Raw genomic sequence first — 13,468 nt, forward strand, 5'->3', positions numbered from 1 at the left:
GAGCTAGGGGCCTGTGGTGGTTTGCAGGCCGGCCACGCCCTCTGGCAACCCAAGCAGAGGCCCTGGTATCTGGAATTTATTTTCCTTCTACAATTGAAACTTTGTAGCCTGGAGCGGAGCCAAGCCTGGGGCTCCCTCTGAGGCTGGCAGCCATTTGTGTTGGGGTTATAATTGAAACTTTGTTGCCTTAAGCGGGTGGGCCCGGCCAGGGTGTGTGGAAAGCTTTGCTTCCCCTGTTGCTGGCGGCAACCCTGGCCTGCTCTCTCAAGCTCTATCCTGCCGCCATTTGTTTGAATTTGTTTACCTCCTATAATTGAAACTTTGTAGCTTGAGTGGAAGCTTAGGCCTGGCAAGGGCAGGCGGAAAGCTTGGCTTCCTCTGTTACCTAGGAAACCTTGCTCTCTGTGGCTGTAGCCATCTTGGTTTGGGTTAATTTGCATACTCTCTCTGATTGGATGGTGGACGTGGCTTGTGGGCGTGGCTTGTGGGTGTGTCGGAGGTATGGTCAATTTGCATATTTGTCTATTATTAGATAGGATGCTTCTGAAGACTTTAGACTAAAGATGAAGAATCATGATTTCTGCAGCTTAAGATAGTGTTTTTACAGGTTTGAAAAATATCAAACTAAAATAGGAAAAAGTTGTCCTCTGCTCCTGGTGTCTCACGGTGGATTTAGTGTTGCCAGGGGCAGTATCTCAGTGTGTTTCTCCTGGGAAGTGACTTTGACTGTGTTTCCTATTGCCTTCCTGCTGTGCTTTGGACTAGTTTCTGAGCCTAGGTCTCTTCAGTGACCCATGATTCTGTGAGTTATTTCATATAATTGCTGTAACAGAACCTTTTACTAAGCTACTTTGAGATGGCGTTTCTGTTACAGTAGTTATATGAAGGAGATCACAGAAACCAAGGTTACTTAGAGTCAAGATTAAATGAAATAACATAAATAATGTATGTATAGCCCTAGCCGGTTTGGCTCAGTGGATAGAGTGTCCGCCCGCGGGCTGAAGTGTCCTGGGTTCGATTCTGGTTAAGGGCATGTACCTCGGTTGCAGTCTGGACCCTGGTCGGGGCATGTATAGGAGGCAACCAATCGATGTGTCTCTCTCACATCAGAGTTTCTCTCTGTCTCTCCCCTTCCCTTCCACACTCTATCCTATATAATAAGAGAGGAATATGCTAATTATCCATTACGCCCTGAGGCGTAATGACCAACCACATGAAGACCAGATCACGGATCTGCAGGAGGTTGGGGCAGCGAACTACAAGCGGTTGGCAGGGGAGAGCTATAGGAGGGAGCAGGGCAGCAAGCTATGAGGGGGAGGTGCGGGGGGAGCTCCAGGAGGGCGGGGCAGCGAGCTAGGAGCAGCAGAGAGCTACCAGCAGTGGTGGGCGGGTGGCCAGCTGAGGCAAGCGGCAGCAAGCTACTCGCGCACGGATTCGTGCGCAGGGCTACTAGCCTCAAATAAATAAATAATGTATCTATAACAATATTTGCTACTAGCCTCAAATAAATAAATAATGTATCTATAACAATATTTGCCAAATAGCCAGTACTCAGTAAGTCCTCAGTTAGCTGATTAGACTAGTTCAGAGGAAAATTCTTTTGATTTGTACAAGTGAACCCTAAATATACATCTTCTGTATTAGAAAGTATACTTGGGTTTTACACAGTGTTTCTACATTTCTGTCAATTTACAACATACCTGTAATACATTTGTTCATCTACTAAAACTATTTTCCACACAGATTTACAAAATCTTTATTTGTAAAATCTGTCTCATGGTTTTATTTTGGGAATGTGTGAAGTACTTAGAAGATAGTAATCATTTAACAAGTGTTGACTGTTGTTATTATTACCATGATTTAAGGCCTTAGTCTCCAGGATATCTTACTGGCTCAAAACCCGGCAGTGTGAAAAGATGTGTCACAGCTTCTTTTACTGAGTCTTTGAGCCCTTTCCAAATGAAGTTCCAGGTGCAGATGGTATCAATATGCCTATTTTGCTGTTGGAGAGAGCAAAACAGAGATTGTTCAATTTAGTCCGGCACTTTAGAAGATAAGCCAGAAATTAATGTTATTTAAAAAAAATTAGAACCATGTAGAAGTTATTGAGAACTTTTGCTCTGTTTTGTTTCATGTAGAATTCTTAGCATGTATGCCACTGGGCTTTTGTTCATTTTATGGACCTAGAAATATTTAATTTTGGGGTTATGTTGCTAGCGAACTTGAAGTTGTATGTTGCGAAAATAAGAACCTAAAAAGATTGAAGATATGCCTTAACCCCTGTGGATGCTTTGGATGATCCTAAACAAAATACTTCCTTCTGTATGGTTATTGACTCTATTAGTATTGCTATTAATGAGAACATAAAGCTGGCTAATATGCATATTTTATTGTATTTCACCTTTTTTGCTAATGTAGCATTTAAAATGTGAATTTCACTGATGTTTCACTTCTTTCCAGAACTTGTACTTTTGATAGAAGTTCAGAGCAGCGGTCACCAATCTTTTGGACCTCACGGACCACCAGTGGTCTGTGGACCACCGGTTGGCGACCGCTGGTTTAGAGTATAGCGTTTATGTGCTTGACAGAGACTGATGTGTGGTACATTTTGTAATATCCCTCTCTGTAGGTCAGGAGAATCATTGCTGGGGAAGGCGCAGCGTATGGTTTTCTCACTTGTCTCTTGTAATGCTTGTGTTTCTTTATTCTTTTTAGGTGACACAGTTAGTATTGGAGATGTATCCTACAAGTTGAAAACTCCTAAGAGCCCGGAACTTGTGCCACAGAACTACAGTAAGGAAGTTATTTATGAATTAATAATTTTTAACTTTTCATTAGGTGAATTTTTAAACATATACAAAACTAAAGAGAATAATATAAACCTGGTGTACATATCATTTAGGTTTAGCATTTATCAGCATATGCCAGTTTTCTTTTACCTGACTCCCAGTTTTTTGTTCTGGAGTATTTAAAACCTGTCCCAGACAGTGTATCACTTCATCCATGAATATATTAGTAAAACTTTTATTTTTTTATATACTACTAGAGGCCTGGTGCACGAAATTCGTGCACAGGGCGGGGAGTCCCTCAGCCCAGCCTGCACACTCTCGCAATCCAGAACCCCTTGTGGGATGTGTATATCCGACTGCCGGTTTAATCGGACATACCTCTCGCAATCCGGGACCACTGGCTCCTAACCACTTGCCTACCTGCCTGCCTGATCGCCCCTAACCACTCTGCCTGATCATCCCTAACCACTTGCCTGCCTGCCTGCCTGATGGTCCCTACTACTCGCCTGCCTGCCTGATTGCCCCTAACCACTCTGTCTGCCTTCCATGATCGTCCCTAACCCCTCTGCCTGCCTACCTGATGGCCCCTAACCACTCGCCTGCCTGCCTGATTGCCCCTAACTATTTGCCTGCCTGCCTGATCACCCCTAACCACCTCTGCCTTGGCCCCCGCTGTAGTGGCTTTGTCCAGAAGGATGTCAGGAAGGTTGTTTGGCTGTCTGGTCTAATTAGCACATTATGCTTTTATTAGTATAGATTATTTCTTTTTTAATTAGGATAGATTTACATACAATAAAATGCACAGCATTCATTTTGTTTAGTTTTGATAATGTTATAAACCTGCATAACCACCAAGATTATGTTCATCACTGAGTGTTCTTTTGTGCCCCTTTCCATCTACTCTGCCTTGGAAACCACTGTTCTGTTTTCTACTATGACAGATTAGTTTTGCCTGTTCTTCAGCTGTATATAAATATAATTCTGTAGCATGGTATTTGTGTGTGTGTGTGTGTGTGTGTGTGTGTCTGTGTGTAACTGTCTTCTTCCCATCAAGGTAATGATTTTTAGGTTCATCCATGTTGCTGTACCTATCAGTTTGTTTTTATTGCTGAGTATTATTCTGTTGTATAAATATACCACATTTTGTTTATCTGTTCTCCAGTTGATGGACATTTAAATAGTTTCCATTTTTAGACTGTTATGAATAAGGTGCTATAAACATTTCTGTACAATTATGTGGTCATAAGTTTTCACTTCTCTTGAGTAAATAGGGGTTGAATTGAGGTGTCATAGGATAGATGCCTGTTTAACTTTATAAGATACTGCCAAACAGTTCTACAAAGTAGTTGTGCCATTTTACCCTTTGAGTATGTAACTAGGAGTGGAATTGCTAACTCCATGTTTAATGTTTTGAGGAATTACCACACTGTTTTCCAAGCAAGGTGCACATATTACATTCCCACCAACAATGTATGAGGGTTCCATTTTCTCCCCATCTTCACTACATTTGTTTGTTTTATTATAGCCATCTATCTTTGTGGGTGTGAAGTGATATTGCTGTTTTGATTTGCAGTCCACTAATGACTCACAGTCACTTCTTTGCTCTAAATAAAATTCCTTACATGACTAATATCTTAGGAACAAAAGTCAATCCTTACTTTTCATGATCAAGTCTTAGCCTCATCTTTTGCCACTTTCCTTCCCCTATTCTATGTTTCAGTCATTGGGCACAATACAGAATTCCTTTTTGTTCATTCTTCATATTCTTCCTCTAGACTACGTACTCCTTGAGGGAGAATATCTCACTTTCATCTAACATAAATTCTCATTTATTTTACCTCCCCAATGGCTCTGTAATCTGTCTTCCCTACTCTGTTCCATTTTTCTTTTACTGTATTTTGTTTAAAATATATTTTTTTATTGATTTCAGAGAGGAAGGGAGAGGGAGATATATATATATATACACACACATCAGTGATGAGAGAGAATCATTGATTGGCTGCCTCTTGAACTGAGGATAGAGCCCGCCACCCAGGCATGTGCCCTGACTGGGAATCAAACCGTGGCCTGCTGGTTCATAGGTTGACTTGACACTCAACCACTGAGTCATACCAGTTAGGCTCTTTTACTCTACTTTAAAAAAAAATCTTTTTTGTTGAAAGTCTCCTTTCCCCCCCACATTGACCTCTCCCAGCCCACTGCCACTCCCAGGACAGGCCCTCTCCCCCTTATTGTCTGTGTCCATTGGTTATGTTTATATGCATGCATACAAGTCTTTTGGTTGATCTCTTACCCCCCTCCTCTCCTCTGCCTTCCCTCTGAAGTTTGATAATCTGTTTGATTCTTCTGTGTCTCTGGATCTATTTTTGTTCATCAGTTTATGTTGTTCATTATATTCCACAAATGAGTGAGATCATGTGATACTTATCTTTCTTCAGCTGGCTTATTTCGCTTAGCATAATGCTTTCCATGTCCATCCATGCTGTTGCAAATGGTAAAAGTTTCTTCTTTTTTTACAGCAGCATAGTATTCCATTGTGTAGATATACCACCGTTTTTTAATCCACTCATCTGCTGATGGGCACTTAGGCTGTTTCCAAATCTTAGCTATTGTAAATTTTTCTGCTATGAACATAGGGGTGTATATATCCTTTCTATTGGTGTTTCTGATCTCTTGGGATATAGTCCTAGAAGTGGGATTACTGTGTCAATTGGGAGTTCCATTTTTAATTTTTTGATGAAACGCTACATTGTTTTCTACAGTGGTTGCACCAGTCTGCATTCCCACCAGTACTTGTCATTTGTTGATTTGTTGATGATAGCCATTCTGACAGGTGTGAGATGGTATCTCATTGTCATTTTGATTTGTATCTCTTGAATAATTAGTGACTTGGAGCATGTTTTCATATGTCCACTTTTGAAAAGTGTCTATTTAGGTCCTTTGCCAATTTTTTGATTGGATTGTTCATCTTCCTTTTGTTAAGTTGTATGAATTCCCTATAAATTTTGGAGATTAAACCCGTATCAGATGTAACATTGGCAAATATGTTCTCCCATGCAGTAGGCTCTCTTGTTGTTTTACTCTGCTTTTTTTTTTTTTTTAATATATATTATTGATTTTTTTACAGAGAGGAAGAGAGAGGGATAGAGAGTTAGAAACATCAATGAGAGAGAAACATCGATCAGCTGCCTCCTGCACACCCCCTACTGGGGATGTGCCCGCAACCAAGGTACATGCCCTTGACCGGAATCAAACCTGGGACCCTTGAGTCTGCAGGCCGATGCTCTATCCACTGAGCCAAACCGGTTTCGGCTACTCTGCTTGAGATATTTTCTTAGTGGTCCACTCAAGGATTACAATTAACAATTTAACTTAAAACAAACTTGTTCAGATTAATACTAACTTAAATTCATTCAATAGTATACAAAAACTTTGCTCTGTTCCCTTTCCACTTCCTTTGTGCTATCATTGCTATACTAATTACTAGTAGCCCTGCGCATGAATCCATGCACTAGTAGCTCTCTGCGGGGCCTGGCCCTCTGTGCCTGCTGCCCAGAGGCTCTCTGTGGCCCAGAGGCCCATCTGTGGCTGGGTGAGGAATGCTTGCCTCGTCGCTGGGGTGACAACACAAGCGTTCCGCGCCCCGGCCTGGCCAGAGGCCGCAGTGACAAAGCAAGCATTCCGCCAGGCCACTCACGCTGCCCACTCTCAGTGCTGTCCCCCTGGGACTGGGGGACTCCGGCAGGGCTGAGAGGACTAGGCACCGCCATTTTGTGGCTATGGCGCTGCCATCTTTGTGATGGAGTGATGGTTAATTTGCATATTACTCTTTTATTAGATAGGATAGCTTTATTCATTAAAAGTTTACTGGCACAGTTTTATAATTATCATTTTATAAAGCTTGTCTTTTAAGTTAGATACAAGAAGAGTTACAAACAAAAATGTGTTTATGCTGTCTTTCTATTTGCATATGTGCAGTAAAACCTTGATATAATGGACTAATTTGGATGAGGGGGTGTTCGTTAAAGCCAAAAGTTCATTATATAATAAAGTAGTTTTTCCAAACATGTATGTTAAAAATTTGACAAATTAGTTTACTGTTTTTACTTATGTAGAAACATTTGTATAATTATAATTGAGTACGTATGAAAAATTTAATTTCACAGAAAAGTTTTCCATATGTATTACTATAATTTTAAATTTATATTGAATAGGCCTAGTAAATGTGTGCACTCACTATTCACTTCTGGTAAACAAATGCACATGGCTAGGGCGTGGCTTACCAGCACTAGTTAAAACTGCTGCAGAAAGTCCTGCCAAGCAACAACAGAATCAATTAAGGCTTGATGCGGTGTGATCACGTGCTACTTATTCCCTGAACATTATTTATGAGTGGTGACTCTTGGATTTAAATATGTAGACTATAGTTGTAGGTATATAATATTTACTGATGTCCACGAATTACTATAGTGTTTTTTCCAACATATCACCTATTTGCTAAAATTTGTTGAAAATAACAGTGAATTAATAACAAAATAATAACCTGTTAATTTAATTATAAGCAAATCTTGTTTAAAAGCATTTAAAATTAATAGGGTATTAATTTTCACATAAGACATATGGACTGGAAATTTTGTCCATTTAATATGAGGTCCATTAAATTGAGGTCCACAAAATTGAGGATTTGATGTAGTTACTGTTACTGGTATTCTTTCTTTGTGTGGATTTGAGTTACATCTTGTATACTTTAATTTCAGCATGAAGGAAAGACTTCCTTTAGTATTTCTTGTAGGGGAGATCTGCTGGGGATGAGTTCTCTTAGTATTTGTTTATCTGGAAATTTCTTGTTTTGCCTTTATTGTTGGAAAGATAATTTTACTGGATATGGAATTGTTGTTTGACAGTTTTTTTTTCTTTTAGTACTTTGAATATGCCATAATACTGCCTATGGCTTCCATAGTTTCTGATGAGTCATTATCAATTTTATTAAGGATCCTCCTCTATGAGATGCATCACTTTGTGCTATCAAGATCCTCTGTTTGGCTTTGGCTTTTGATAGTTTGGCTATGGTATGTGTGATAACAAATCTCTTTGGGTTTTACCTATTTGGAGGTTGTTGAGCTTCTTGCATGTGCAGATTAATTTTTCCCCATCATTTTGGGGGAGTTGTTTTGGCAATTCTTTATTGTTTCATATAATTTTAAAAAAATTAAATTTGAAACAAGACTAATATATTTGATTTATTACCAAGGTAATCCTAAAAAGGTAATGGTACTTAAGTTACCATGCTTTAGAGAGCAATTTTTAAAATGACCATCATTGTTGGTAGAAAATTATTTTCCTTGTTATTACTTTATTGTTATTTCTTTTTTTTTCTCTTTTTCTTTCTGGGACTCTCATTAGGTGTATGTTAGTATATTAGATGGTGTTCCCATGGATTTCTGAAGCCCTTTTTAATTTTTTTTATTTTCTGTTTCTTAGCCTGGATAATCTTAGTTGACCTATATTCAAGTTTGCTTGCCCACATCTGTTGTTGAGATCCTCTAGTGAATTTTTAAATTTTACTTATTGTACTTTTCAACTTCAGAATTTCTATTTGAATTTTTTAAATAACTTGTTTCTTTTTGTTATTTTCTGGTGAGATATTATTGACAGGCTTTCCTTTAATTTTTAGACATGCTTATTTTTAGTTCTTTGAACATATCTGTAATAGCTAATTTAAAATGTTGTCTACTAAGTCCAATGTCTGGCTTCCTCAAAGATAGCTTTTATTCACTGCCTTTTTTCCTCTATGTAGAGGCTATAATTTCCTATTTCTATGTGTTTCTTATAGACTAGAGGCCCGGTGCATGAAATTCGTGCACTGGGGGAGGAGGGTTGTCCCTCAGCCTAGCCTGTACCCTCTTGGACCCCTCGGGGGATGTCTGGCAGTCGGACATGCCTCTTACAATCCGGGACTGCTGGCTCCTAACCACTCACTTGCCTGCCTGCCTGATTGCCCCTAAGTGCTTCTGTCTGCCAGCCTGATCACCCCCTAACCACTCCCCTGCCGGCCTGATTAACACCTAACTGCTCCCCTGCTGGCCCAATTGCCCCCAACTGCCCTCCCATGCCAGCCTGGTTGTCCCAAACTGTCCTCCCCTGCCGGCCTGATCTCGCCCCCAACTGCCCTCCCCTGCCGGCCTGATCTCGCCCCCAACTGCCCTCCCCTGCCGGCCTGATCTCACCCCCAATTGCCCTCCCCTGCCGGCTTGGTTGCCCCTAACTGCCCTCCCCTGCAAGCCTGATTGCCCCTAGCTGCCCTCCCCTGCCGGCCTGATCTCACCCCCAACTGCTCTTCCCTGCCAGCCTGATCATCCCTAACTGCCTCTGCCTGCCAGATCACCCCTAACTGCCCTCCCCTGCTGGCCTGATCTCACCCCCAGTTGCCCTCCTCTGCTGGCCAATCTGGTTCTGATTGGTTGGTTTCTGTGCCAGTCAGCATCAAAAGCTCCACCTCCTACTCAGCCATTGGCTCCTCACAGTTGACCCAGATTTGGTTCTGATTGGTCAGTTTCTATGCCAGTCAGCTTCAAAAGCTCCACCTCCTAGGCAGCCATTGGCTCCTCACAGTTGACCCAGATTTGGTTCTGATTGGTCAGTTTCTATGCCAGTCAGCTTCTCTGGGCCTATCAACAGGGCCTGATCAGAAAGGTGGGGCTGATCAGCAGCCCTGGTGGAGGCCTAGAGAGAAATGGAGGCGCGGCTGCTGACCAGGCCTGGAAAGAAAGAGAGAGGCAAGTGCTGATCAACAGCTGCCACAGAGGCTATGGTTCAGACCCTGTTTCTCTTTTCAGGCCTCTCTCCGGGCCTGATTTGCAGCCCCTTCAGCAGTCAGTGCTGGATCACCACGCCTGCAGCCATAGCCGTCAGTGCTGGGTTGCCACGGTAACCCAGTGCTGACTGCAGGACTGACTTTCGGTTGGTTGAGCCTCCCAGTCATTGTGGATGTGACGGACCCAGGGTTTTTATATATTAGGACGTTTTGTGGGAAAGAAGACATATTGAATAGTATAATGTGGCACCTCTGGAAATCACATTCCTCCCTTCCCCAAGGTTTGTTTTTGCTTGTTGTTGTTGCTGTTTGTTCACTGACTTTCATAGGTTATTTTTCTAAAGTCTGTATTCTTTGTCATGTGCAGCCACTGAAGTGTCTGATTGGATAGAAATTTCTTAAATGCCTTGAACAAATAAGTTCTCTCAGCTTTGCCTAGGATCTCTGTGTGCATGTTGGGCATGATTTTAGTGTTCCACAGACGGCTTACAAGTGTGTCTTAGCCTTTATTTCCTGCTTGTGTAAAGCTTTAGAATCAGCTAGCTGTTTGAGATTAGGCCCTTCTCAGGATTTTCCTGATGTGTGCATGGCCTTCTAGACAGCTAAGCATACACTGGAGCTTTTCAAAGCTTCCTTTGGACATCTCATTCCCAGGTTTTCCTTTTAAGGTTTTTTTTGGGGTGTGTGTGTGTGTGTGTGTGTGTGTGTGTGTGTGTGTGTTTAAGTCTTTTTGTCATCCTTACCTTAGCTCCAACAGGTTTTGCTCCCTCAGGCAGCTGTGCTGTTAAGCAAGTGTTGCTGATTTTTCTTTGGCAAAGACCTTAGGGTAGTGTTGTTTGCACACAGGGAGTTCTGAGTGGGTCAAATAAAGACAAATTCTAAGAATGGAGCTTTTCAGGGAGCTGCTAGATAGGTCAGTATAGATAGTTCCTTGGAGGTGGGTCTTTGAGGAGCTCTGGCCCTGTTCTGGCCCCCTCAGTGGTTGCCAGACTGCTGATTTTCACCATTGTTGTGAGCAGTTGGTTTTCAAGACTATTACAGAGATGGGGAGAGAGATGGAACAGGGCAAGTTAAAACACCACAAAGCTCACTGTTCTTAGGGAGGTTCACCCATTTTTCTTGGATAAATGGTTGTCAGATTGTTGAAAGTCTTTTGTTAATTACTAGAGTTCTGAAAAAGTTGATTTTTGACAAATTTTGCCAGTGTTCTTATTATTTTTACTAGAGGCCTGGGGAGGTCCCTCAGCCTGGCCTGTGCCCTCTTACAGTTTGGGAGTCCTTGGGGGATATCCGACTGATGGCTTAGGGAGCAGGCCTAAGCCACAGTCTGGCCTCCCTCTGCGGGAGGCAACCAGCGGGCAGATCGGGGGACCACACCAGCCAGCAAGCGGCTTGCCCCGCCCCCCATTGCCCCACTGCCACCAGCCACCACTGCCCCCTGATTGCCATCCCCTCACTCTGCCTCCTGGCACCCACCTTGGCTAGCCTGGCCCTGCCCGCTCGCCGGCCCGCCCCCCACCGACCAGAAGTTCTGCTGTTCTTTCTATTTGCGTATTAGGCTTTTATTATATAGGATGGAAGAGTGGGTTTCAGAGGTCCTGAGCTTTGTTGATACTTTCATTAGATTCCGTTTAAAGCTAAAGAGCTTTCTTTACATATTTTGAGGAAAGGATCAGGATTTTCCCTTCAGCAGGGTTTGGGATCTGAATTCTGGTGAGATTCCAGAGTTCTTTTAATGTTTTATATCTCAATCTCAAGCTCTACAAACCATAGCCAATCTCTTTGCTTTATAGCTGCCAGATCTTTGGATTTCTGGGGAGTTCTCTTTGCTATTCAGTCCTATATTCTGCTTTCTGCAATCAGGTCTCTCTTGTCCTATTGCCCTGCCTCTATTCTTCAGAGGCCATGTCAGTGAAGATCAAGAGTGCCTCAGAAGGATTGATCTCAGCTCTTTATCTCAGCTCCATCCTTGAGAACTGCTACTTTGCACTGGGTAAAGACTTGAAGTGCCTTGGAGGGATTTCTGCTGCTTTTTCTGTCCCGGCCTTCAGCCTTTTGTGTGTTGTTGACTTGCTTTAAGGAGAAAGGCCCAGCATGCTTCAGGAAGGATATTTCTCAGCTTCTGTCCTTCATCTGGTTTTTACTGTATACCCCAGTATACTTAGTGAAGGCCAATGGAAAAGAGTTGGTAGGTAGGTGGAGATTTCCTCTGTGACTGGGACTTCTCAGTAGATTAATTTATCTGTTAGGCCATGTGTGTCCATTATAAGTTTATTAAAAGTTTACCTTGTTTGTTGTTTTAAAATTTTTTTAAAATAAAGTTTACCTTGTTTATCATGACGCATCTATGGCAGATTCTTCCTCCTCTTGCCATTCTACCAGGGATGAAAACCAGCTCTGTGTCTTTTCTCTCCTTGAGAGGGCTCATTACTTTTTAGAATTTAGTTCCGTTAGGTTTCCTTGTATCCTTACTTGTATGATGGGTTTTAAGAAACTTGTTTTAGATTGATTAATTAGGCTTTCTTTTCAGGGATGAGACTAGTGACGTGATTCTTAAGTTATTATACTTATCTAGAGAAAAATTAACAAAACTTATCTCTAACACCTTACATGCCATAGGTATATAGTAATTGAAAAAAATCACTCATTTTTCTGATTTCTGCCTTTTTTATTATGAATGTGGCTAACTTTTTAAATAAACTTCAGAAATGAGTAATAATATCCACCGTTAATAGAAAATAGACAATAGGAAGACTTTTATGTAGTCTGAGTTCTATAGGGTAACAACTTACTTAGAGGGAAATTATATTTAAAATTTTGTCAGTACTACTTTTTAGATGTGTGAATTCATTTTCCTTTTATTTTTTAGATATGTTAATTTCTGTAGTCATTTAACTGCTCTGAGTCTCCTTGAGTATATGGGGATGATCATTTCAACCTTATGGATATATCATAAGGATTAAATCAAATAGCATATGTGACGTGTGTAGGATAGTGCCTGACACATAGGACTCAAATAAATATGAATTCCTGACACAACCATTTCCCAGTCTCCTGATTCTTGTTCCTTTTCATTTTCCATCATTCCATGCTGATGACTCTGTTGCATATGGGATTACTAAGGGTTGCTCTGATTTTGCTTAAACCAGGTGCTAAAAATATTTCTTCTTTATTCAGTCTTACTCTTAAAAGATTAATCTGGAGTACAGTTTATCTAGATTTGATTTTGAATTTGCCCTCAGGTTGTTTGCAGGGTCATAAATAGAATAGACTCTTCAAATAAGCTTTAATTTCATTTCAAAGACCAAACTTAATGAATTTATAGTTTGGAAAGAATGTTGGCATTTTCAGTCTCACCTAAACATGAAGCATAATCATTGCCTGATAGCTTTCAACAGAGGATAGCTATCTATCCCTTCTTTTTTTAAATCTTTACCCGAGGGTATGTTTTTATTGGTTTTTAGAGAGAGAGGAAGAAAGAGAAAAGAGAGAGAGAAACAACAATGTGAAAAAGAAACATTGATCGGTTGTTTCCCTTACCAGCCACAATTGGGGATCAAATTCACAACCTAGGTATGTGCCCTGACTGGGAATCAAACCTGCAACCTGCACGGGATGACCCTGCAACCAACCACGCCACCCAGCCAGGGCATCCCTTCTTTTCTTTACTTATTTATCTTTTGTTTTTAAAAATCATTTCTTATTTTTAATTACAGTTGACATACATTGTTGTATTAGTTTCAGGTGTACACCCCAATGATCAGATATTACAGGGTATCCCTTCTTTTATTATTTTTAAAAATATATATTTTTATTGATTTCAGAGAGGAAGGGAGAGAGAGATAGAAACATCAGTGATGACAGA

General features: G+C 41.1%; 1 protein-coding gene across 1 annotated transcript in view; it reads left to right on the top strand.

Moving 5' to 3' along the window:
- VWA8 (von Willebrand factor A domain containing 8) overlaps positions 1–13,468 on the top strand; it is a 402,578-nt gene that overhangs the window by 12,573 nt on the left and 376,537 nt on the right. The window contains exon 2 of the mRNA XM_054719826.1: positions 2,716–2,793. Coding sequence (XP_054575801.1) covers positions 2,716–2,793 — 78 coding nt within the window. The remainder of the gene's footprint in view (positions 1–2,715; positions 2,794–13,468) is intronic.

The sequence above is a fragment of the Eptesicus fuscus genome, chromosome 8, assembly GCF_027574615.1.
Source record: "Eptesicus fuscus isolate TK198812 chromosome 8, DD_ASM_mEF_20220401, whole genome shotgun sequence".
Lineage (NCBI taxonomy): Eukaryota > Metazoa > Chordata > Mammalia > Chiroptera > Vespertilionidae > Eptesicus > Eptesicus fuscus.